This window comes from Indicator indicator, chromosome 22 (assembly GCF_027791375.1).
Source record: "Indicator indicator isolate 239-I01 chromosome 22, UM_Iind_1.1, whole genome shotgun sequence".
Classification (NCBI taxonomy): Eukaryota; Metazoa; Chordata; class Aves; order Piciformes; family Indicatoridae; genus Indicator; species Indicator indicator.
The window spans coordinates 6,257,342-6,282,879 of NC_072031.1; the positions used below are offsets into that span (position 1 = coordinate 6,257,342).

Here is a 25,538-nt window from a genome sequence, read left to right on the forward strand (position 1 = left end):
AGAGAGACACGCCAGAGCAAACTCCTCGAGACACCCCGAGCCTGCAGAGCTCCTTTGGGATGCCAGCAGCCACCTCCAGCGCGGCTCGGCTTTGAGAGAATGCCCACGGCCGTGTTCTGAAGGCTGGACCCAACAGCAAGGCTGTGGCAGCAGCGTGGGGTGACTGACGGGACCCAGGGCGCTTGGCACGCTGCTGGCGAGCATCCCAGCCTCTGCCCCTGCTGCAGCTCAGCCTCCCCAGCCTCGAGACTGGATTCTTGCTGGGTTCGCCTCGTCTCACAAGGAATGGACCTCCCTATCGTTCAGTTCATCACAGGACTGGCATTACTTATCAAAGTAGAAGAAGGTGGATAAGTCAAAGCTGGGAAGGACCTAAAAAAGCTTCTTTGTCGTCTTATTTTATGGAATTCTCCTACCTACCTCGCACAGTTCTCATCTCCTTGATCAGAAACACCTCTGGCGCTGACTTTGAGAATGAGCGGTGATGTCCTCTAGCCATCCATAACATCCTAGCCAAGCTGCCTCTGCTTCAAGCCCCATTTCAATGTGCCGCAGCTGACTGAGACCTCGTGTCTTCTGCAAATAGACTGGCAGCAAGCTGACAGTCAGATATGACTGTCCAGAAACTGGTAGCCACAGCTGTGTTGGTAGCCCTGGTCTCACTGATCCTTAACAACGCAGCTGCCTTTACTCCCAACTGGGTGTACCAGACCCTGGAGGACGGGCGCAAGCGCAGCGTGGGGCTCTGGAAGATGTGCTGGCTGGCAGAAAGGAGCAGAGGAGGTGCGAGCACGAGTGCCAGGCATGGGCAAGGGGAGGAGCGCGAGTGTGAAACCCTGGGCTGGGGTTCAGAGTCAGCTGGGTTCCAGGAGTCTCGCAGCACTGTCAAACGTAAGTTCAGCCTCTTCTCTTCTCAGCTTACGTGAGGTCACCATTGATACAGTGCATGTTTACATCCCCAAATCGTTGTTAGTTGTCTGGTTCCTAATGTCTATTAACATTCATCCTCAAATAAATCAGTTTGGGAAAAGAAAAATAATTATGCCCAGCAGTGATGAACTAAAGTCCTCCTCCCCAAAAGCAGTAATCTCCCTTGTGCTGTCTCGTTTCTATGTGTATGCAACAATGTGCTTTGAACAAGTCATCTGTGAGGTGTAAGTTTAAAGCTCTGCTGCTCACTTTTCCCTCCTGAGTTGCTGCTACAGCCATATCCTTCCTGCTCAACACATTAAACCCCAACCACAGTTGCTCTGGATACTGTAAAATAAAACCCAACCACAAAGAAAGTATCCTGATGCCACGCTAAGTTATTTCTCCCTTCTGTTTATGTTTGTTGGAATCATCAGGAGCACAAAAGACAGAAACGGTTTTGGTAAAAACATGTAAAACTGAGATAGGCCTTAATGCCTGCAGCTATTCAGTAAAGAAACAGTTAGTATCCTGCTTGGGAACAGAAAAATCACCAAGCAGAGTGCACTTCTCATTTTGTAAAGCCCCAGACTCATGGCATCTGAAGATGCCTACATCTTAAACTAGGCCAGTTAGTTTTTTGTTAGAGTGAAACCTGTAACCAGTGCTGAGAATCACAAAGCTGAACAACAAAAGAAGTGCACCTGATGATCACATTCAGAACATTAATGCTGCAACTCTGCTCTCATTGAGAAACCAGAGCAGAACTGTGCTTGGGATCTCTGCAGTCACCTCAGGCACTGTGGCTGTGACCACTGATAACCACGGTGCCAAGAGGTTTGCTCCTCTGAAGGCCTCTGCTTCTAGCGGCTTTGTCTGACCTTGCTGGGAGCCAGCAAGGCTGTGGGCAGCAGTGCCTCAGGGCTGTTTGTTCAGCCAAATCATTGGCTTTAGAGGCTGCATTTAACAGAACCTGTTGACAAAGTCCATGCCTTGACAGCCACTGGGGTTTTCCAGAGGTTTTAACAGTCCTCATCGACAGCTCTGGGGCCTCTGAAGCACCATCAGGGATTGCAGATAGATTTTTATGATGGTTTGAAATGTGGAGAAAGAGCAAAATGTTCTGCCCCTCCTCAAAGCCTCTCATGTCCCTCTGGAGACAAAAACAAATATGAGAGGAATTTCTTTTGAATAAAAGCTTTTATGTGGACCCATTCCATACCCTGTACTGCAACAAAATCATGCAGTAATCTTTTTTTTGCTCATTTGCCACCATCAAACCTGCATAAATCCCAAACAGAAAGCTTCTAAACTGCTATAAAGCCTGAAACCTAACTTGCAGTTCTTTTCTAATTGAAAGAACTTTTGTAAATGACAAAGAAGTATAAAAAGGATTAGACCACTGAAAAAGATGCTTGATGTATATCTGCAACTTCAGCCCTGGAATCACTGTCCCAGTTAATTTTTGTAAGGCATGTGCTAACTTGGAGCACAGGCACAGCACTCAGGAACCTTAGAAGTACAAGTTCTATATTCAACAGCTGCAGACTGCACTGGGCTGCTGCAGCACCTGAAGCACACAGCCCTGCATTTCATACAATCATAGAATGGTCTAGGTTGGAGGGGACCTCTAAAGGTCATCCAGTCCAACCCCCTCTGCAGTCAGCAGGGACATCCTCAACTAGATCAGGTTGCCCAGAGCCCTGTTGAGCCTCACTTTGAGCATCTCCAGGCACGGGGCCCCAACCACCTCCCTGAGCAACCCGTTCCAGTGTTCCACCACCCTCATAGTAAAGAACTTGTTCCTAACATCCAATCTAAATCTGCTCTTCTCTAGTTTGAAGCCATTGCCCCTCATCCTATCACTACAGGCCTTTGTAGACAGTCTCTGTGCACAGCTCTGGAGATGGGTGCTGCTGTAAAGACTCACACAGATGTCTCTGTTTCATGGCAGAATCGCAAGGGCACCATTTCAAATAGAAGCAAAACATGAAAGAAAATGTTAACATTTCAGAGTAATAACTATAGCATGAGCAAGTCCCCAGAAGAATTCTCTACCAAACCCTATTAAAAATTCCAATTTAAAGGAGAACTTTGAAGCCCAGCGACTCAATTTGTCTAGGAATACTCACTATTTAATCTGAAAGCAAAGCATTAAGCTAAAGGCCAATTCTGAATCTGTCTAAAGCACCTAAAAGAAAATCTCACCTCTGCAGCTGTGTAAGACACTAAGTTGGAAACAAACCTGTTGCACTTATTTTTATGACAAATATGTTTCCATGGACTATAGGTGCAGTCAGTGAGTTTCTGCCCAGCAAGCCTGTCCCCTGCCTCTTGACACCCAGCCTTTAGTGATGTGTAAGGCAATCCTCCCCTGGCCGTGGGAGATAGATCACAAGCAGGTCTCAGTGTCTATGTGTATACATGCCTATAAAAAATAAATGACTGAACAAACAAATTCCTACCTCAGTGGTAAAAGTTCAGTATTTTGGATGCCATTTATAGAACAATAGCTAGAAAATGTGTTCTTCCAATACAATGCAGGAAAGGCCACAATCTCACAGATAAATAAACAAAAATCGTTATTTATACACAGACACAGGTACCTATTAGGGGACAAGTTGTTTATCTCACAGATCAACAGGCAAACTGTAAACCTTTTGAGATTCTGCTTTTCCATACACTGCTGACTTCTGTCCATAAGTAACAGCCAACTAAAGGCTCTGCCAGCAGCAGGCTCAGTTGCTGGCAGAGGAAAACACATTCTTAAAACTCAGTTACCACTGCCCACTCCTCCTCTTGGAACGACTGGCAAAGCTCCTTTCTAGGGCACACAATAAAGCTGGGGTGAGTTTTTCTGCTCAGCATCTGCAGAGCTCAAGCAAAAGTATTTGCAAGGAAAATTCTGAAAGCAGCTCATTGTGTCAGGGCTTGCACATGCTCAAACTAAACCCAAACAGATACTAATTAAGTTTTGCATATTTTGGGTAAAAGTCACAGTAAATGACCTGTCAAAAGATCATGCAGGGGATGAACAAAAAAAAAAAAAAGGCAATGTGATGGAGCATGTCTGCCAAAGGTCTCCCTGGCAACACAGGCAAATTCCACACCAAATACCTCTCTGATCCCACTCTCCACTAACAGGATATTTGTGTGAATTATTTCCCCACCACAAAACCCACCCAAGCAGGAGGTGAATCAAGGGGCTTTGCATTCAAATCCTGTGCTGTAAACACTGCATCAAGGACAGGAGAGTGTCAGGAAAGGACCGCCGGGCTAAACACCAAGTGACAGAAAGGAGAGGGGGAGGCTACAGATTCTGCAGCAAAGAGATGCCAGGAGGAAAAAGAGATTAGAAATGGGATGGGAGTAAATTACATTAAAAATTACATGGAAACATCTTAATGTGAAATATTTCAGCAAGGCAACACTCAAAAACCACGGGTGACTCTAGTTTTAGCAGAAAGCATCTCAACTCTGTCCTTCATGCTCAAGCCTCACTGTTCCTGGAAGAGAGAGATGTTAGGCCCTTCCATTTGTCTTTACTTCTTTCTCTCCTTGCTGTGCAGTCCTGCACCACTCTTCAAATCATCTGTGATGCTAAAGAGCTTCTGTGAGATAGCTCAAATGACTAACAGAAAGAAAACACACAGTGGAAGGTTTGGGAGGATGGGTTTTTGGCATGGTTATTTTTCTGTTGGATGAAGTGGCTGTATTAGGAGTCCAACAAGCACTGCTTCTAGTGAGGCAAGTGTGACACCAGGTGAGATAACTCCCTTGTAGTGGCAACATACAATCAGATCTGAAATCTTTGCTCATGCTGAGAATCAGAGCCCAGTTGTGAGGACATCAATCAAAGTTTTTCTAACATGGACAAACCATGATGATACAAATGTAAGGCTTGACCCAGAACTCAGATGATACATCCCCTCTTCAAAACATTTTAAGGAAGCCTGGCCAGGTAGCTCAGCTCTCCTGCCATCTGGGTGAGGGCCAAGCCAGTTTATGGATATGCAGTTTCAGAACCATTGCAAAATCTCAGATGATTATGCTTGTCTGCATCTCTCAACCCTCACAAAAACCCCACACATGGTGGAAGCATACACTTGGTGAGATCTGGAGTAGGATAGTGTGTCTTGAGTGCTCAGTACTCACTTTGTACCCACTTGAGTAGTGTACTGAGCCACACAACATCAAGCAGGGACACACACCACCCATGATGCCCTCTCAGAGCAAACCAGACCGACTCCAAGCCACCATGACTTATGTCCTAACCAAGCACCAGCCCAGTGACACTGCATTGTACTATGTGAACACACCAGATTACTTGGAATCAGCTAAGATATTTTTAACCATGCTGTGTGGTGCAAATATGTCCTTAAGCCCTACTGTGCTACAAGGCTATCTCTGGGTGGACAGATGGAGCTGATTTATTCATTAGCTGAGGTCACAGGCTGTCCCTTTTTGTCTAGGGAACATTGTGAACAATGTGGAGACACAGGAATAGGGAGGGGTTTAGAAAGATATAAAAACCTCACTGGGTTCTTCAGGGCTGCAGAAGACATAAGGAAAGTCTCAGCCATGGGAAGTGTGCATCCAGCACAGGTGCCCAGAGCGACACCATGCTGCTTAACTGGAGCTCTGACAGGGAGGCAAAGCCAGTGCCACGGACAGGCATCAGGAGTGACTATGTGAGTGCCAGAGGGACCAAGTGTAAGCACCTGTCCAGCCTCCATGGATGATCATAGAATCCTGGAATGGCTCAGGTTGGAAGGCACCTTAGAGATCATCTACTCCAACCTCCCCACCATGGGCAAGGACACCTCACAACTAGACTCAGCTGCTCAAGGCCTCATCCAGCCTGGCCTTGAACACCCTCATGGAGGAAGCATCCACAACCTTCCTGAGCAGCCTGTTCCAGAGTCCTACCACCCTTGTACTGAAGAACTTCTTCCTCAGATCCAGTCTAATCCTGCTCTCCCTCAGCTTCAAACCATTCCCCCTTGTCCTGTTTCTAGACACCCTCAAGAAAAGTCTCTCTGCAGCCTTTCTGTAGGATTCTTTCAGGCACTGGAAGGCAGCTCTAAGGTCCCCTCACTTCTCCAGGCTGAACAACCCCAGGTCCCTCAGCCTATCCTCATAGCAGAGGTGCTCCAGCCCTTGGATCATCCTTGTGGCCTCCTCTGGACTGGCTCCAACAGTTCTGTGTCCTTCTTATGCTGGGGACACCAGAACTGGAGGCAGGATTGGAGGTGAGGTCTCAGCAGAGCAGGGGAAAAGGGGCAGAATCCCCTCTCTTGCCCTGCTGGCCACACTCCTCTTGCTGCAGCCCAGCACACAGCTGCCTTCTGGGCTGCATGAGGGCACTGCTGACTCATGGGGAGCTTCTCAGCAACCAACACCCCAAAGGTTTTCTTCAGAGCTGCTCTCAACCCGCTCTGCACCCAGCATGGGTTCGTGCCTGGAGCTGGCCTGACCCAGGACCTGCACTATGCCAGCATATGTTCCCCATGAAGCACAGGGGCTCTGGCAGGAGGCTGTTTCTTAGTGTGGGAAGGAGCAGCTGATTTGCTTGCAGAAGCAGCAGGTCACCTGAGTGCCTGTGGCCACTGCAATTACAAACACTTCCAGTGTCTACTAATTTCCCTGAAATCTGGCTGGCTGGCAGCCAGGTGGAGTCAAGCATGCTGTAGCCACATGGTACTTTTTCAGTATATGCAGATAAGAAAGGAGGCCCACTGCATATGGAGAAGACAGGAATGACCATCAGAATGAAAAAAAGCCCCAAGCCATGGCTGCCTGATAAACTGCTGAGGCTGTGACATAGAGATGGAGCAGTACGGACAGCTGGCAGCACCGGGCTTGTCATTTCCCCTCCTAACACCTGCACTGTGATCAACATTCACAGAAATGAAATGAGTAAGTTGACAGGAGAGGCTGTAAGAGGTACAGCTCCTCAAATTAGAGTGGCTGCTCTCTGCACTGGGCACTTTACTGCTGTGCTCTGTACTTATTTTGGAGAAGTTCCAAACTTTTCAGGATTCAGGGTCACCTCCCACTAGTCCAGGTTGCTCAAGGTCTCATCCAACCTGGCCTTGAACACCTTGAGGGACAGAGCATCCACAACCTCTCTGGGGAACCTGTTCCAGTGTCTCAGCATCCCCACTGTCAAGGATTTCTTCCTAATCTCAGTCTCAATGTCCCCTCTTCCAGCTCAAAGCCATTGCCCCTGTTCTGTCACTGCAAGCCCTTGTCAATAATCCATCCCTAGCCTTCCTGTAGGTCCCCTTCAGGTACTGGAAGGCTGCTCTAAGGTCTCACTGGAGCCTTCTCTTCTGCAGTCTGAATCCATACATGAAAGGGTAACTTTTGGTTACAAAAAGAACTGAAGCGGAACACAACTTAAGTAGTTCCATAAGGAATTCCTGCCCATCTAATTACAAAATTTCAGGTGTGGTTTTTTGGCTGTAACATGTTTTGTGTCCCACAGTGGGGCTACACTAACAGCATGCTCACTGCCATCTCTCGCAGCTTCCCTGACAGGCTGGAAACAGAAGCCACAGTGAGATGTTCACTCAGTACTGCTTACACACAGTGAGTGAACGTGTGGCCACTAGACTCTTCCCAGGGCTACTAACTCAATACCTCACAGAAGCTGGACTTCAGTTTGTAGTAAAATTTTTGTTCACCAGAAGTGGTATTTCTCAGGGGAAGCTGTAGACAAATATTCAAGTATCTTGGGCCAATTAGTTTATTTCAACATACCCAGTGCTTTAAAGCTTGAGTCCCCACTCATGATTGTTTTTTCCCTATGTCAGACAGAAAAGGGGAAGAAAATTTCACATGTTAAGCAATTAGCATAATCTGATTCTTCAGTGAGATCATCCTTCCTCATTATCCCCAGACTTTCCCATATGACTACTTGTACTTCTGCAAGGCACAAAGAGTCCTGGGGCTAACGTGGAGCACAGCAAAATTGCTGCTTGCAAATGACAAAATCAAATCACCATTTCTAATCCAGGTGGATACATCTGGTCTAGGAAGTGAGCAAAACACTCACCCTGGCATCTGGGTTTTGACCCTTGGCTGATCACTGGCTTCACCAAAGCAGAATTCATCAGCCAGTACCCTCAGCTGTACCAGAGCCCCACCTGGATACTCTTGCCATGAATTAACTACTCTGAGTAAGCTGGGATCAAGATTGGCTTCCAGAAGGAAAAAGTCAGAGACTAGCATTTTGTACTGATGAACCATAGCTGCTTAGAGCAGACTTTGGAGCCATTTTTTGTCCACCCCTTTCCAGTTCTCAACAGCCATGCCACAACTTAAAGGAGGTGAAGGAAAAGCAGAGATGTACTCTGGATTGCCTGTGCTCCTTCACCTATGTCAGACACTCACAGAGGAACACAAACCTTCTGCACCTTCCAGTTCTGTGCTGCTGGAACCATCCACCTCTAGCTACAGGAAACTGCTTTCACAGTTAAAGTGCAGGAGATAGGGGATTTTACAAACAGGGAGTTGAAACCAAGAAAGGTAGGACACATCCAAAACACAAGTGTGTCATGACAGTCTCAGATAACAGGCTCTAGAAGCTAGAGAGTAACACAAATAGCACCAGTAGTTCTGCAGACATTATAATCATGATGAACTTCTTGTTTTACAAATTCTGACTAACAAACCTCATTCCACAAAAGTTGATGAAGTTTGCAGTGGCCACAGAAAGTTACAATGGGATCATGGCTACTGTAAATGAAGCAGAAACGTTTGTTATGGTTGAACAAATCCTCCTAAAGTCACAGTAATTACAGAAAACACAGCAGAATGGACTGGAGCTGACTCCTGAGGGAGTTCTGGGTTGTGTGTAATTTCAAATAGCAGTAGACAGAGTAAAGGAGCACAAAGGCAACCATTAAATTTCACAGCTCTTACAGAAACCATACTACAGGCTGTAAGAGATGAGAAATATTTATTCCTGGATCAAGCAGTCCTTTAAGAACGAAAAAAAGTTTCAGCACTTGGCCTTCCTCAACAGGATTTACATCCTCACCATCATGGGTAGAGGCTCTGAAGAAAAGATTTGATATTGTACCCTCAGTTCCCTTTCTTGCTCAATAGTGTCTGTTGGTTGTCTTCAATAAAAGGAGACCAGGGCTGCCTTCCACAACTACCACCCTCTAGGGTGGTAGGTTTCATGTTGCCAAAGCTCAGCCACATGAGCTGCTGGTGTACAAAACAGAATTGCCATATAGTCATCTGACAACAGCAGAGGTGCAAGGGCTAGGAGTAAGCAAGCAGAGTCACCCACAGAGCAGTGCTTTCAGGCTGAACACAATCAACAAGCCCTGCTGCAAGAAGGGTGCAGTTTACAAGAGATGTGCATTATTAGGTTGCATTATTTTCCTCTTTGAAGAAGAGGGATTAATACATTTCTAGAACAAAACCAAAAGATAACAGACCATAAAATGGAATCCTAGAATGGTTTGGGTTGGAACAGACCTCACACACCACTCACTTACAACCCTCTGCCATGGGCAGGGACACCCTCCACTAGACCAGGTTGCTCAAGGCATCATCCAAGCAGGGCTTCCACCCATTTCTTCCTAACCTCAATGTCTAATCTCAGTCTAGTTTTTCCCAGCTCAAACCCATTGAACCTCATCCTGTCACTACAAGGCCTTGTAAAAAGTCTCTCCCCAGCTCTCCTGCAGCCCCCTTCAAATACTGAAAGGCTGCTCTGTGGTCTCCCTGGAGCCTTCTCTTCTCCAGGCTGAACAACCCCAGCTTTCTCAGCCTCTCCTCACAGGAGAGGTGCTCCAGCTCTCTGTAGATAATATGAAACATAGGAGGGTGCTCAATTCATAAAAGTAACTGTCTGCACATTTAACAAAATCAGAATAGCTGCTTTCTCCTTATTCTTCCTATCATCATCCTGATGTGGTTACAGCCTGGAACATGTGTGATCATCTTCTTGGTTAGAAGAAGCACCTATGAAAAATACCAATTGCCTTTTCATAGCTCTCTGAACTGTGCAGAGCATTAGGGGAGCAAGCATCCCTGTGTCTGCAGTGAAGATCATCAGCCTTACACACCCAGCACTACTGCATGCTCCAGCTGCAGGAGAGGACAGCCAGCACAGAACCATTATTCAAAGACTAACTTCATAGCAATTCTGTGGAATTCAATTGGGGCACAGTCCTAGTATTACTATTTTTAGCATGCTAGATATTCTATCTTCTATGGCAGAGCCAAAAGAATTTCTAATACAGTTAAGTCCTTAAAAGAAGTCCTGAATAAGAGCAAAGGCAAAACTCTGGGGCTGGTTTATGTCAAGGGGCAGTATGTAACTCAGCAATGTAAGGAGCACAGAGCAACAGAGGCTGCTTTGTGTTTCAGAGCTCATTCATACTGTATTCAGACTAGGCAACAGAACTCAGAGCTGTAAGCCAACCATTCTTTATTTGACACTGCAGATACCTCCTGTGACAAATGAGAACAGTGGCTGCAAGCCTGCTCTGTCCTGTGCACATTTCTCTTTTGAAAGTCAGCACTCTCCCTTCAGCAGGCATTGGTCCTCAAAGTATTACAGAAGTCCATTTAAGTGGCAAAACCAGAACAACACTCCCACTGCTCAAGGCTTTACTGATATTAAAGCTCAGACATGTGAACACCCTTCTGTTATCAGGCAACACACTCCACGACCTGTAAGCACTCAACATGACAAGAGATCTGAACACTCTCAGTGCTGGAAAAGACAACTTTGAAAGATAAACACAACATGTGAGGGGTTGACTGAAATAATTTTCCTCTCCAGTCAGAGATGAACTCTGGGAACCCCCCAAAACACTGAGTATGTTACCTTCTTATCATTTTAAATTTAAAGAGCTATGGTTCTTAACTAATTCTTTCAGACAATTCCATATTTGAGTGTTACTTAGAACATTGGAAGCTGAAGATGACCTGTGAGGGGAAAATAAGGAACAAACTCATTTTTGTGACTCACAGAAGTAGACCAGACTCAGTGATTACCATGAAGTTTACTCTTGCTTGTGCATGTGAAGTTTTATTTTCTTGTTGTAGTTTCTAGCAGTCTTTTTGGACTATCAGGAATCAAATTCTGGTGATCCCATTAAACTTATAACCACTTCAGTCACTTCTGGAAAATGTGGTGAATATTTCTGTCCAGAGTCTCTTTTCCTAATATATGCCAGCTTCAACACTGAGCTGCTTCTCCTTCAGCATAGCAATGACATCCTAGCAAGAGATGTTGAACTGGCATAATGGTATTTGCAAATCCCACCTTTTGCTGCAGAGGAAAGGGATGAAAACAAGACATCAACTTACCAGGAAAAGCAGGAAAAATGCCTGACTAAAGGTACCCATCTTTGCAATATACTGAATATATTCCACTCAGTGGTCATCTGGATTGTCCATTATTGTTAGGTTTCCAGCCAGTACTCCAGATACATATGGCTGTAATAATTTCTGCATTTGCTCTTTAAAATCACAGAATACTTCAAGGTGGAAAGGATCCGTAAGGATCCTCAAATCCAACTCCCTGCTCCTTGTGGGACTACATAAAAATAAACCACATGACTGAGAACATCTTTCAGACACTCCTTGAACTCTGACAGGCTTGGTGTCGTGACTGCTTCCGTGAGGAGTCTGTTCCAGGGAGCAACAATCCTCTCAGTGAAGAGCCTTTTCCTAATGTCCACTCTGCACTTCCCCTGACCTATCTTCATTTCACTTCCTCATGTCCTATTGCAGGTCACCAGATAGAGATCAGCACCTCCCACTGCCTGTCTTGAGGAAGGTATAGACTGTGATGATGCCTTCTTGGCCTTCTCTTCTTTAAGCTGAACAAGTCAAGTGACCTCAGCCACAGCTCCTAAGTCTTGCCCTTGAGTCCTTTCACCATCTTGGTCACTTGGCCCAGGCACACTTCAGAGTTTGCTGTCCTTGTACTGAGGTGCCCAGAACTATACTCATGCAGGGTAGAGAGGGACAATTATCTCCCCCAAGCAGCTAGCTGTGCTGTGCTAGCTGCACCCTAGGACACAGTTGGCCCTTTTGGCTGCTCGGGCACACTGTTGATTTGTATTCCTCCTGCCATCAACCCAACCCCCAGAGATCTCTTTCCACAGGGCTGCTCTCCATGCTTTCACCTCCCAGTTTTAAAGGTATAACCAGAATTACCCCATCCCAGCTGCCAAAACCAGTACTCGCTCTTCTTGAGGTTCGCACACTTGGTGATGCTCCTTGTTTCACACAAGGTTGTTCTGCACTGGAGCAATATTTAGGGGATACTGTGTAAGTGGAGGAAAGAGGCAACAGAAGTCTGTGTAACTGGAGGAAAGAGGCAACAGAAATCTGTGTAACTGGAGGAAAGAGGCAAGAGAAATCTGTGTAACTGGAGGAAAGAGGCAAGAGAAATCTGTGTAACTGGAGGAAAGAGGCAAGAGAAATCTGTGTAACTGGAGGAAAGAGGCAAGAGAAATCTGTGTAACTGGAGGAAAGAGGCAAGAGAAATCCTAAGGAAAATCTTTTCTTCATCAGCCCACAGGGAACACAGTGAGAGCAAGGGACTGCTGGGAGTAGGAGCAGTACCTGAGAATCATCTTCTCTGGACTGAGAAGTGCTCAGCCAGGGCTCTCTTGGCCCTGTTCTCTGTAATATGAACCTTGTGCCTCCTTGTTGTGTTTCCCTAGTGCAGTTCGACATGATGCGTGCCTGTAACCTCATCGCCACGGTTGCTCTGACTGCTGGCCAGCTCATCTTCGTCCTGGGCCTGATGGAGCTCCCCATCATTTCTCAGGATACACAGTGGTGGGAGGAGGCCATAGCTGCTGTCTTTCAACTTGCCAGTAAGTTCACTTCTTTTTACTGATGGAAAAAAACCCTTATTCTCTATTAAATCTATGTAGAAAGGAGCTTCTTACTTTATAAAGCTTATAAAATCTGATAAACTTGTATAGCAGTGGCAAAGAATAGCAAAAAGGCCTAAATCTAAAAGTAAGCTCAGTGTCTCTGAGGAGCTCTCCCTGTGAGATTCTGCAGCACATGAATAGAAGCTTTTATCTGCGATAATATCAGAATGAGTCTTCTGCCAACCAAGACAAGTAAGCCTTTATTATTTCCTATGAAACCAGGAAGGCAAACATGAAAGAAAGAAACTGGATGCAATACAACTCCACAGCGTAGCAGGGCAAAACATACCAAAGGAACTGTTTGAGAGCAGAGCAGGACAGCCAAGCAGAGTTTTGAAATTTTGCTGGAACATGCTTATTTGCTTTTAGCTACCTGAATTTTACTTAGTGGCCATCAGCTGGGTTGTGACAGAGAGGGAAGCCTAAGCAAAGCGAGCTGAAGTCAGTCCATAACCCTGACTGCTAGAAATAAAATGTCCTCCCTCCTTTCCATGGACACAGACTGTGCACAAAAGTGAATGAGGAAAGGAGGAAATGGATTTATAACAGTTCCATACTGACAGACATTCTGCAAGAATATCTTTCTCTACTACCTAAAATAAGGCACTCAGTATCCATTACACCACAAGTCCCACCCTATAAAATCCCTGTGCATGAAATTGTCATTGATGGAGTACAACATTCAAGCTGCTTCCAAGATCAGATTTAAAATACATTATTAGTGGAAACAATAAGTTATAATAAAGTAATGTGGTTTTATTTTAAATTTTCATTCCAACTTTTAAAACATGGAACATTTACAATGCTATAAACCTACTGAAACCTCAGGTCTACACTGCTGCAAGATGAGAATCTAGCCTAGGTCATGTAAATGCAGTCTTCACAGCTACAAATACCCATTAAGGATGAAAAACCTGAAATCCAAACAAAAGGAGGAGCCTGAAGAAGTTCTGGACCTCTCAACACATCTGTTTCACCTTCCAAGGGCAGCAAGACACTCAAGCAGTCAGTCAGTGCTACCAAGAGGCAGATATATAGCCTTGCCATAACAAGACCTCCCTGCAGTCTCTTCATGCACACCATGGTCTTTGCAACTCTGGATCCCTCTGGAGAGCTCTCCCTGATCACTGGTGTGCTGCCTGCTTCACTCACTCCCTCCCAGCATCCCCAAAATGCAACATGCCTGTTTTTCCCAGAGAGGAAATGCATTCTGGCCCTGTTTAGATGTGGTGTTTCATTGACAAACAGCACAGTGGACAGCCCTGTGCTTTTCTTCTATCCAGGCTGCTAATTTTAGACGGGTCTTTTTTTTTTTTTTTTCCTGTGCTGGAGTCTGTTTTAAACAGTCAGAGTGAGACTGAAGGGCGCCAGGATATCCCGACACAGGAGAAGGAAATGCCTGCTATTACCTGTTATGCAAGCTGAACCTTGAAATCCCCAGTGCTGGGAGGGGAGAGGAGAGGAAAGCCAGAGCCAGAGTGATTAACAAAACACTAATGAGAATGGCTGAAGAAGCTGTGGAATCAAGAAGTTCATCTGCCTGGCTGTGTTCAAAAGGTGTGAAGAGATGGATCTGGCAGCTCATGATAGTTCAAGACAAACATTGCACTACAGGAATCAAAGGTCTCTCATCCGCAGAAGTAATGCAATTATTTTGGTGGCTATCCCTGCTCCCTGACCCCATCCTCCTTCTCCTTTGCCATCATCTTCAGATGGATTTTCTGCCTTGCAGTCAGCAACACCTGAAGAAACTGAAGTCTTCTGGAATGCATGCCTTTAGAGAAAGAGGGCAGGAGTTGTCATATCTGCCATTATCCCAATATAAACCAGGTTTCCTGGAGACTTCCTTAGTTTGCCAGGACAGTGGTAGAGCAGCTGCTGACTACCTGGGTAATCAAGAGTGTGCACTCACACAGGACAGGTGGTTCAGAGCAGAGCTTGCACTGACAAGAGGCTGTTTCCTCTTCAACAGAGCCCAGCTCTGTGTGGCTGAGTATTCAAACTGGCCACAAAAATCAGCCTTATCCACCAAATTCCCTGGACTGGGCCCAGGCAACAGCATTTTATACCTTATACCTGAAATGTCTTCAGTATCAGACAAAAGATACATGCAAGCTGTTAGCAAGCCCAGTGTTTCTGTTGCTCAGATGAAGGGCTGCTTCTACATCTAGAGCCCAAGATTTATTTACTGATGGGGAAGAAAGCAGCCACCCCTCACCCTATAAGCTACAGTAATATTCAGCCTCTAGACATCCACGATAAAGTGGCAATCTCTCATCAGCTTTCAAAGTAAAGTAGCACTGTTGGGCAAAAACATCACAACAGTGGATAGAAAGCTGGTATTGAAAAATCACTTTTGTCTATCACAACAAGGTCCAGGAGAAACTGGTGTGAAGATCTCCCCTAGTTGACTGTAAGGATTAAAGCCAACGCACTTTGGCTTTGACAGATCATTTGAGAAGAGCAAACAATATCTCAGAATGTAATATTGTTGGATCTTATGAACTATTTCTTGAGCAATTAACTCTTTCTTGGGCAATTTCTCTTCATTACACTTTAACAGATGTTACTGAAAAAAACATGAGTGCCTCCTGTTTTTTTCTTTTTCAAATCCCAAACAGTCTAGAGACTTGTTATGCAATTGCTCATCCTGTCAGTAATTTCAGAAGTTATCTTGATTCATGTCCCCTCCCATTCCAGCTTCTGTTTGCTCCCTAAATTTCATGCTGATGAGAAGTGCAGTGGCCACTGGAAGAGCTAAATCTAGTAGTATGGATGAAAGCTTGAGTGTATGGCTCAGAATCACAAAGCCAACCCAGACACTTTCTTATTTTTAGTCAGAATTCACCCACTGTGTGGGTTTCATTACAGCATCCCAAGGTCTGAACAGAAGTCCTTTTTGGGTTACAAAACTAAGTGTACCAACTATTCTCTTCCAAGCCCTATCACAAGCTCAAACCAGCCATCTCTGATCCTGCTAGAGCTTGCAATGACTCCAGGCTCCACTGCTTGTTCACTTCTGCCACCTGCACAAGCGTTTGACAGTCATTCAAAAAGGATGGACCTCTGACAGAAAATAAAGCCCCGGGAAGCAAAGAGGAAAGAAAGAAGAGAGGAAACAGCATTGCTCCTGGGACAGCAACGGGATTCACACAGCTCCAAAGCTCCGCAGCCTCACACCTCCCAGTTAACAGGAAAGGGAGCTGTTTGCTTTGGAAAAGGCTTGTGGTGAAAATGGAACCAATGCTGGATGTGGAATTCTGTGTCAACACTCAGAAATTTCCCTCTAAAGGGTTGTCTGTTTTTTTCCAAGGAACTGTTACAAACTCCATGTGCTGAGTATAGGATGAATAACCAAGCTGACAGAAGAGCAGCTGGAAAGGGAAGTCCAGACTGACAGGACCAACTATTTCAGAGAACATTAAACTACTGCAGGCAGCAACCTGCCAGACGGATCAGACCTCAAGAGACTCTATCCAAGTCTCCAATGTTGTACAGTGGTAATTATCACAGAATTTAGAGTGAAATGTTAGAAACACGGGAACAATCTGGGATAAAATATCCCTCATATCAGATCTCTTCCTAGTTTCTGAAAGTCCAAGACTGGAATAAACCTAAATCATAATGATTGATGTTCTTGCCAATCCATTGTCAGCATTAAATGACTTTAATACGTAATATCCCAAAGAAAAGGGCTTGTGTTACCACTCAGCTTGTCAGTTACAGTTAAATAAATGACAATCTCAGCTCCCTCTTGAACTTCAAGCATTGTATTCCTGCTTTTCCTACTGTGCCTTTCTGCTGACGACGCATTTCACTCCAGAGCTTAACACATCACAGGAAATCTGAGTTCATGCATGCTCTCACTTCTGTGCTATTAAACCTAAATCAAACAACTGTTAGACCATTTATCTTCTCTCCTGAGTACTACAACTTTAGATTGGTTGATAATCAGAAAATCTTAATGCAGACCAGACCAGCAAAGTAGCCATTGGAGAATACAGCTGAAGATACTTGAGACACCAATGTGATTCTGATTTTTGTATTACTTCCTTCCACCTTCTTCCTTCAAGACACCTTCATGCCAGTTCTGTTCTAAGATGAAATCTATGGAGCTGTAAACCTAAGACTTCCTGAAAAGGAAGCAAATGAATGAGACACTGTAAATAACCTAAAAATCATAACAAAAAGAGAACTTGACTGCTTGACTTGTGCTGAATTTCACCTCAGCACCAAGCTTGCTTGTCTTTTGTGTGGACAGCAAACCCCACAGTGAAGTGATCTTGCTCTCAGAGTTCTGCAAAACGAGCTGTGTTAGCAAAGATCTCACATTATGAAGCCTACCCCACTTATTTTTACTCAAATGATTCATAAGAGCAGCTGAACCAGCTGAACTGGGAAGGGCAGTAGCTCACAAGAAATGTGAGTTGAAGTCTTTGAGTGGAATAACTGCAGCAGGGAGAAGATTTGCATATATTCTTCATGTCTAAATACTGCTATGATCAGCAGGAGATCTGCTGGAGCATCTCAGTGATTAGAAATATGGTAATGATTACCTGATAAATATAATTCTCATCTGCAAGTATAAGGAAGGTTTTATGGCATCCAGCACTAGAAATAATGCAGAATGAAGCCTGTGAAATGGCAAGTTCTTCAGCTCAAATATTCACTTCATTTCTTATCAACACAGATGTTACATATACATGGAGACACCTCCTGGAAGTTTCAAACAAAGTAGCCTAGCCAGATGCAGTTACACAACCCCTACCCTTTGATGCCCCAGGAGATGGACAGAGCACTTGACTAATGGAAGCAGAAGATGACCACTGAAACTTCCAAGAGGATCACTTGTCAAAGACTGCTTCTCTCTGTACAAGATGGTTGTGCTCAGCTTGACCTGTGTCTGATACAGAGTACACAGTCATCAAAAGCAGAGCTTTCATTCACACCAGCTGCTCTTCAGTCCAAGATGCCAAGCAATGTTTGCAGCTGGCTTTCAGCATGAAAGCCTGCACATTTATCCATATTTAAACAGCTGTCCAACAGGAATTATATCTAATTCACAGTGAATGCTTCTCCACCTTTGGTTCAAGGACTGGCATCATATCTAAGGAAATCTCCAAAAGACAACCAAGAAAAGCAAGCTCACTGTCAGTAGCCCTAAACTTGTTAACGGTGCTCTGGACCTCGCTTTGAAGATTTCTAACCAACATAAAGCACAATTCACTGCTCCACACTGACTAAATCCCCCAGCCTCAGCACATTAAAGACAAATAGGGACTGACAAACTGTGAGAGCAGTACAAATGGAGAACCATTGTGATTCAGTGATGAAAAGTGAAGGACAAAAGGGTCTTACTGCTGAGAAGCTCTGCTACTCATAACTTGTTTAATTCTAAGAGATACTATGTTCTACCCAAGTCCTCGGAAGGCAATTTCTTTTGTACTCAACATTACACAGCATTATAGACCAAAGCAAGCACAATTCTGCAGCTTTCCACCTGGTACTACAATGAAGAGCACACAACTATTACAGAAGCTTCACATTTGCCTTGTGCTGCAATAAGTGTTTTGTGCCAAGCTGACACAGGAAAAGGTGTTAATTGATTAATCACTTACAGAAGTGCCATAGCCATCACACTTTGGTAACCTATCTCACTTTGATCACTACAGTTCAGTGCCTAGAAGCAGCTTACTCATTTCAGCTAAATTATTCCTTGTAAATGGAGAGAAAGGGGGTGAAAATTTTCCCTCCCTGTTTGCAGTTCCACTGCACAAGCATGGGTCATGAATTCTCAACTACTGTTTTCATTCTTCTTCCTTTTCCTGGCACCAAAAGTCATCCTATAGGATAAGTTCTAAAGAGGATTATAACTCCTAAACCAGACTTTCTGCCAACCCAGAAGAAATGATGTAGATCTCTTCAGCTATACTAATCTAAAAGAGGGATGTAAATCAAGGAGTGTCTGGAAAAAAAAAACCACCACCACAGAAGTTTAAAAAAAAGTGACTATGAGAGTTCTTTTAAAATGCTGAAAATCTGAAGCTGGCTTGCAGCCAGATACAGTCAAACAGGAAATTCAGTCCACAGATCTGAAATAAGAGTTCAAAAAGCAGCATTCTCCCAGCCCACCCCCACTCACAGTCAGTAGTGTCCCAAGCAGAAGCCTTCCTAGTGAATTTGTTATCTGTTTCCTTCCCCAACGGAAAAGCTCCTCTATCCAGGCTTGTTTTGCTACGGATGGGAAACAACTAGAGATAAACAGCAGCTCTATGGGAAAATAGAGTACTTTAAGTAATCTCATCAGGGCTTTTAGTAAAGATGTGGCCTCTGTGCATACTTTAGACAATGCACAATAAACTGATCTGAAATTGATTGATGTCCACAATGAAATTAATTGAGGGAAATTCAGCCATTCATCTGTGAGTCTAACCATTGCTACAAAACAGAAACGAAACTAAACCAGGTGAAAATGTTTCAGATTCTCATAACTAAATTTAAAGTAGTATTTCCCCTATGCATCCCTCCTCAAACTGTATTGTACATTCAGAAATCAAGAGGACTCATGGCAAGTAGAGCAATGTTCTGGTTACTTTTAGTAGAGTTACCTATGGGAAATAGTCTGGGAAACCAACAGTCTCCCTCCAGGTATTTTATTGGAGTAGTGATCCTCAATTCAGACATTGTTGCTGAATGCTACAAATATTTATCTAAAAGTGAAAAGCCACCACAGTGAGCTTGAGTCATGGAGACAGAAGCTATTCTTAATACAAGGGTAATTTTTACAGGTGTGTTTCTAACTGTTCCGGATACAGAGTCAAGTTCTGCATTATTTATGTTTACATTCACAACTGAGTTATCCCCCATGATACAGAGACGTCAGCAGGAGCAGAATTGCAGCACCATTTTCTGCTACACTGGATTCTCACAAGTGATACACTAACTGAATACTCAACAATATTCAAAGGCAACAAATTAAAATGTACCAGAGAATCTAATGCTAACAACATTCAGTGAAGGCAGTAAGCAAAATAGGAGATAGCAGTATCAAGAAAATACTCTGCTCCAGTTGTGGTTGTAAAAATAAAGTTATTAGTCAAGCTTCAGTTTCATTCTTTACTGAAACTGAGATTATTGCATCAGTTGGCCAGTTTGCAACCAGGTGGTACATGTAATTCTTTGCTAGGAAGACAGCACTCCTCAGGTACATCCACAGAGCAAAGGGATAAATAAAAATAAATTTAAAAGCTCTTTTTCCTAAGAAAGAGGAACCACTGAAGGAGAAGGATCAGGCTGGCAAACTGAGTGAACTGAATGTGCTTGCCTGGACATTAGAGAGCAGCCTTGCTGTTAAATGTTTCATCTCAGTTCTTGGCTGGTGTACAAGACCATTGTCTGGGCAAGGAAGACATCAGAAGTTCATTTGAACATTTTGCTTCAAGAGGTCTAATTCTGATGAAGTTACCACAGGCAAAATCTGTCCAGCTAAGATTTGAGAGTTTTCAGACAACATCTTTACAGAGGCATCAAAACTTCCATCAAATTTTAAATCTCATTCTATGCAAACTCAATCTTTTTAGATCAGTTCTAATTCTTCAGCCTTTGCTCTTGAGTTCCTTCATGTCTAAATCTATTATCAGGTCATGCTAATATGAAATAAGAATGCTGGAAAATAATGTTCATGGCAACATTTTTGTTCTGGAGCTCGTTTACCCCAGCAGAACTGTGAAAGTAATTATGGAAACTCTCTGCAGTAAGCATGCTTCCAGCTCTCCCACCTCTGCCATAGTTTTCTCTCTTCTTAAATGTCAGTTCCTGTCTAGCCTGCAGCAAAGTGCTCCAAACAGAGCCTACATTTTTCACTCAGGAGCTCCAGTGACTCGTTCCTGCTACCTGCCAAGGTGGGCACCTTACAAACCTGTTATCTCCCAAGTGTCTCCTGCTTAGACACTGGCACAGAACTGTAGAACGAGAAAACCTCTTGCATGACTGCCTGCTCCTGTGACCAGGGCTCAGGCAAAGGGCCTGCAAAGGGAAATAGTCTTGCTAGCATAACGAGTTTTATTTTGGGATCTGTAAAGAAGTCCTTAGTATGTTTTTTTCCTGGTGGGTAACTGCTCCATTGGATGGAGAGAGTTCATGAAGGTGGCCCGTCCAGCATGGAGATGTGCAGCAATTTAGGACAGTAATTTGCCATAAGCAATACCTAAGCAAGGAAGAAAAAAGCTTGAGTAATTTAATTAAAAGCTGAGTTGTTTGGGAAAATGTAAATATTGACAATATTCCTTCAGTGTCTTTTTACTTCTACTGTGCCATAAAGGAAAGAGCATAGACCACTGCTGCTTGCCTTGGCTAAAAGAGCACAGAATGGGGCAAAACTGATGCCCAAGGCAGGACAGCTCACACACACCATGAACCCCAAGGGTTTTTCCCAGCAGGTTTACACAAGCAGAACTGACTTTCAGGAAGGAAACTAAAAATGCTCATCACCCCTGACTTCTCTAAGCTAGAGGTAACAACAAATAACCTGCAGTGGGAGAGCAGCACTGAATTCAGGAACTGGAAATTAAGCTGCAAGAGTTGACAGGGTGTCACAGGGTGACTTTGTGCAAGTAGTTTTCCTGAACCTAGCTCCCTCTATCAACAATCTGAGAACAAATAATGCAAGACAGTGTAAAGTAGACTGCTGTTAGTCATTCCTACTGTCCCCCTTAGAGGTACCTGTGAGTGGTCACTGGTTCAAACAGCCAAAATTAAAAGTTCTTCCTGCTTAAGTGTTTATGATTTGCTTCACATACTTTCTAAAATGTATTTAGTGCTTTTTGGATACCTTGTGAAGCTGCATGTGAACTGGAAAGAGTTCTGAAAGGAAAACTGACCACACAAAGTGTTGTCACATGCCAGATTCATCAGTAAGTATTAAGGTGTATCTTAATACTCTCCCTTCTGCAAATTTTAAACCAGAAGAAAAAGAAACAGATCCACAAGTTTGCCATAGAGGGTGCAATGCTTTCTCTCCATTTCCTACCTTTATGAAAAAATTGGTATCTATCATCCTCTGAAAAGTGGACTGCAACTTGTGGAAGAGCAAAGCACTATCTGTTTGCATTTCATTATTGTAAGGTCTAAACCCCTCAATCTGCACAGATACACATTCTCTACAAATGTATTACAGCTAGCACACTCTAGCTAGCTCCCAAAGCCCTGAAACACAAAACAGAAGACAGGAGAAAAGGTTTTATTACCTTAATGCCACAGATGGGGAACTGAGGCAGCTCAGAGGAGCTATGCTCCACAATACAAGATCTGATCTCCCCCTTTCTTATCTACCATGTGCCTCAGGAGAAATTGAACTCAGAAAAAACACTGAACATAAGGAAAAACTGTTTCCCCACCTCTGCTGCAGTCTTCTTGTGTGCTATTACTGCTAACAATAAATAAACAGATAACAAAGAAATAAATAGATTGAAGTCATGCAAGAGCCAGATGATAACAAAGTCATGAGAATTCAAAAGCAATTCAAGGAAGCAAATGAAGAGCACAATTAAATGTGGCTTTGGGGACACAAGTGTCTGTGAATGCTGAAAAATCAAGTGCAGACTTCAGTGAGGATGTGGAATGCACAAGGAGAACATCTCCACTTCCACACAGTGATGAGCCAAGCATGTGAATACAGAGCAAAATTAACCCCTTCAGAGACAGACGCTGTGCCTTCAGCAGTCCACACAAGGATGTAGATGACATCTGCCTGGCTTCAAGAGACCAGGGTTTTAAAAAGCATCCATAACCTGATATAAGGGGCATTGTCCAACAGCGATTACTTTTAAAAATGAAGATTCAAGCTTAATTTGTCAAAAGTACAACTTGACTTTTTTTCTGCCTCAGCCTTAAGTCAGGGTTTGGGTTTTTGTTTGGTTTTTTTTTTAGCAGGAGTCAAGAAGCAACTTTCAATAGTTTGAAATAATGGTAAATGACCACCTACATCATCTAGGACACCTATGTAACTGACACAAAAAGATGGGGGAAAAAGCCCCAGCACATGGAATGCAGCTAAGTGGGAGTGAGATATTTAAAGCGGAGTGAACAGATTCAAACCTAACATTGAGACCCCATTTAAGTCACCTAGTGTTTGCATGCATCATCATCATCATGCCCAAATATGCTTTTAAGAGCACATCCCAGCAGGGGTGGAAAGGTTTACAGAATGAGTCTGTAAGTGACCAATGCCTGTGGCATCTTGCAGCTCCAGAAATTCAAGAGGATAACTCACTACAAATAATTCTCACATTCTTGCAGGTTTTGTTCTGGTTATTGGATTGGTGACTTTCTACCGCATCGGACCCTACACCAACCTCTCTTGGTCTTGCTATCTGAACATTGGAGCCTGTCTTTTGGCCACGTTGGCAGCTGCTATTCTCATATGGAACATCCTTCACAGGCGTGAGGACTGCATGGCACCCCGGGTCATCGTCATCAGCCGTACCCTGACCGCTCGCTTTCGCCGTGGCCTGGAAAATGACTACGTGGAGTCACCGTGCTGAAAGAGTGGACTTGAAAGGGGAAAGGTCTCCAAGGAGATCTGCATTGGAGTTGTTTTCTATAAATATATGCTATAATTTAAAAGTAAGGGTTGAAAGACATCACAAAGCTCACTCTTGTGGGCAAAGGCCCTCAGCTACTATTTGGATGGGCTCCATCTATATATATATATATATATGTATAAACCACATAATTTTATATATATTATATTAAATTGCCCTTTCCCTCTGCTGTACAGCACAGAATGTTGGATTGTCAGAATCCTGACAGAGCTTCACAGCTACATGTCAGCAGGGTCAGCTGTAGCAGACACAAAGTGTGTGCAATGAGAATACAGGAAAGAGGCAACCAAGCACATTTTCTCTGCATAAAGTTATCCTGCTCCCTAATAATAACGTCAAAACCTATAGGAGACCAGTGACAACAGCTTTGGAGCTAACAGGCAGTCTAGGAAAGCAGAAAACTCACAATAGAATAAGTGATGATTTTAACAGCTGTTTAATTTCATGGTTCTTTGGTTCTTCCATCCACCTCTCTTCAAGGAGCTTCTCGTTAGCTGCAACATCTGCTCCCCAGCCACAGCATAGCCCAGACAGTAAAAAACAAAAGCAACCTTAACCATTCTAATTGTAAAGTAAGGGAGTGCAGAAGAATCAAGTTGCCTTTTTTTTTGGACACTTTTGTATCCTGAGACAAAGGTTTGGTTTATCCTACATGTCAGCAGGCATGCCGTTAAAAATGAGAAGGGTACGCAGCCAGACTGGGCCATGCATGTTGCTGAAAAATCCACTTCAGGGTCTCAATGAGGGCAGGTATCTACAGAAGGTCACCTGAACTTCCTAATCATCACAGATACTATCAATGCACATTATTGGAAGTAATTATTAAGCACAGACATTGCATCTCAAATCAATTCCTTGTTTCCCCAGCTTGCTTTAACATTTGCTGTGACACTTTCAGACCAGAGTGCTATAGGTCAGGACACTCAGCTCTGCCCAGCAGCACTCAGAGGCACAGAGCAGACTGAACACTGGCAAATGTATCTATCACTCAGACACTCACATCTGAGAATAAGACACATACAGAGCACTTCAGCATGAGACTGAAGAAAGACCTGCCTGGTAACTTAATATGGTGATGAAATGACAGTAATTAGTACCTTTGGAACTAGGCAAAATGTTTCTAAGCCTGACCCTGAGAAGTGCAGGGACTGATGAAAGTCATGTGCATGGCACACTCAGAAGAAAAGAAAAACAGGTCAAAAACTATTATGTGAAATACTCAGGATACAGGAAGTTGAGGCAGAATCAGATGTTTCTAAACTCTGAGGATGCTACAGTTACTGATGGGTTTGGAGGTTCATGAGCTGTGAAAGTTACAGATCCTTTAGGACTGTTGTGTTGCTCCCAGCTGAGCGCACTGCTTTTCTCCTTTATCATCATTTCCAGCATACTTTTCTACACTTTGTTAAAATGTGATCATCAAGCTGGCTCTTGAGTTCTGTTCTGCACTCAGTTCTGATGTGATAAGAAACTCAACCCCAACTGCTGCTCTGCACTCTGTTGCAAGGGAGCAACGCTCTGCAGAGCCTGATGCTCTAGAACAACTGCATTGCTCTAGAGCATCAGGGTAGAAGACCAGAAAGCTGACAAAGAGTTTCTTATAGCAGTAGGTTTGTAAAAACCAACTAAGATTTGTATTCATTTGCCTGCATTAGTTTCTGGAAAATATTTTCTAGAAATAATATGCTATGATTAATTGCAGGGTTTTTTAAAAATAAACTATGGGAATATTTAAAAGACATTATATTATTTCTTCTAATATTGCAATATCCATATTATAATAATGTACATTTACAGTTTAAAATCAGCTATGTGGGTGGCAAATTTGTAATACTCAGTATTACTGTGATTATTTTAGATGTATAAATAAAGGTGTGAATGTTCATTTCTTCCTAGTGGCAATGGGAGATTCTTGCCATTCAGACACAGAACAACATTGCCTTCATCTGTCATGGATCATTTTTTCCTGTTTAGTAAAAAAGGATCCATGGAGCTTGCAAAACCTTGTAGACAATGAATAAGCAGAGAATACATTAAAATGTCAGCAGGATAAAGACTTCATCCCTTTTTAGAAGTGAAAAGGAGAATGAAATCGGAGACG

At 43.7% G+C, this 25,538-nt stretch overlaps 2 protein-coding genes across 2 annotated transcripts in view; one reads left to right on the forward strand and one right to left on the reverse strand.

Annotated features, from left to right (window-relative positions):
* TMEM204 (transmembrane protein 204) lies at positions 1-25,095 on the forward strand. Its single transcript, XM_054390829.1, has 3 exons — positions 1-891; positions 12,618-12,773; positions 23,133-25,095. The coding sequence occupies exons 1-3, from the start codon at positions 612-614 to the stop codon at positions 23,375-23,377; spliced, it is 681 nt and encodes a 226-aa protein (XP_054246804.1). The 5' UTR covers positions 1-611; the 3' UTR covers positions 23,378-25,095.
* IFT140 (intraflagellar transport 140) overlaps positions 1-25,538 on the reverse strand; it is a 61,382-nt gene that overhangs the window by 16,987 nt on the left and 18,857 nt on the right. The window lies entirely within an intron of this gene.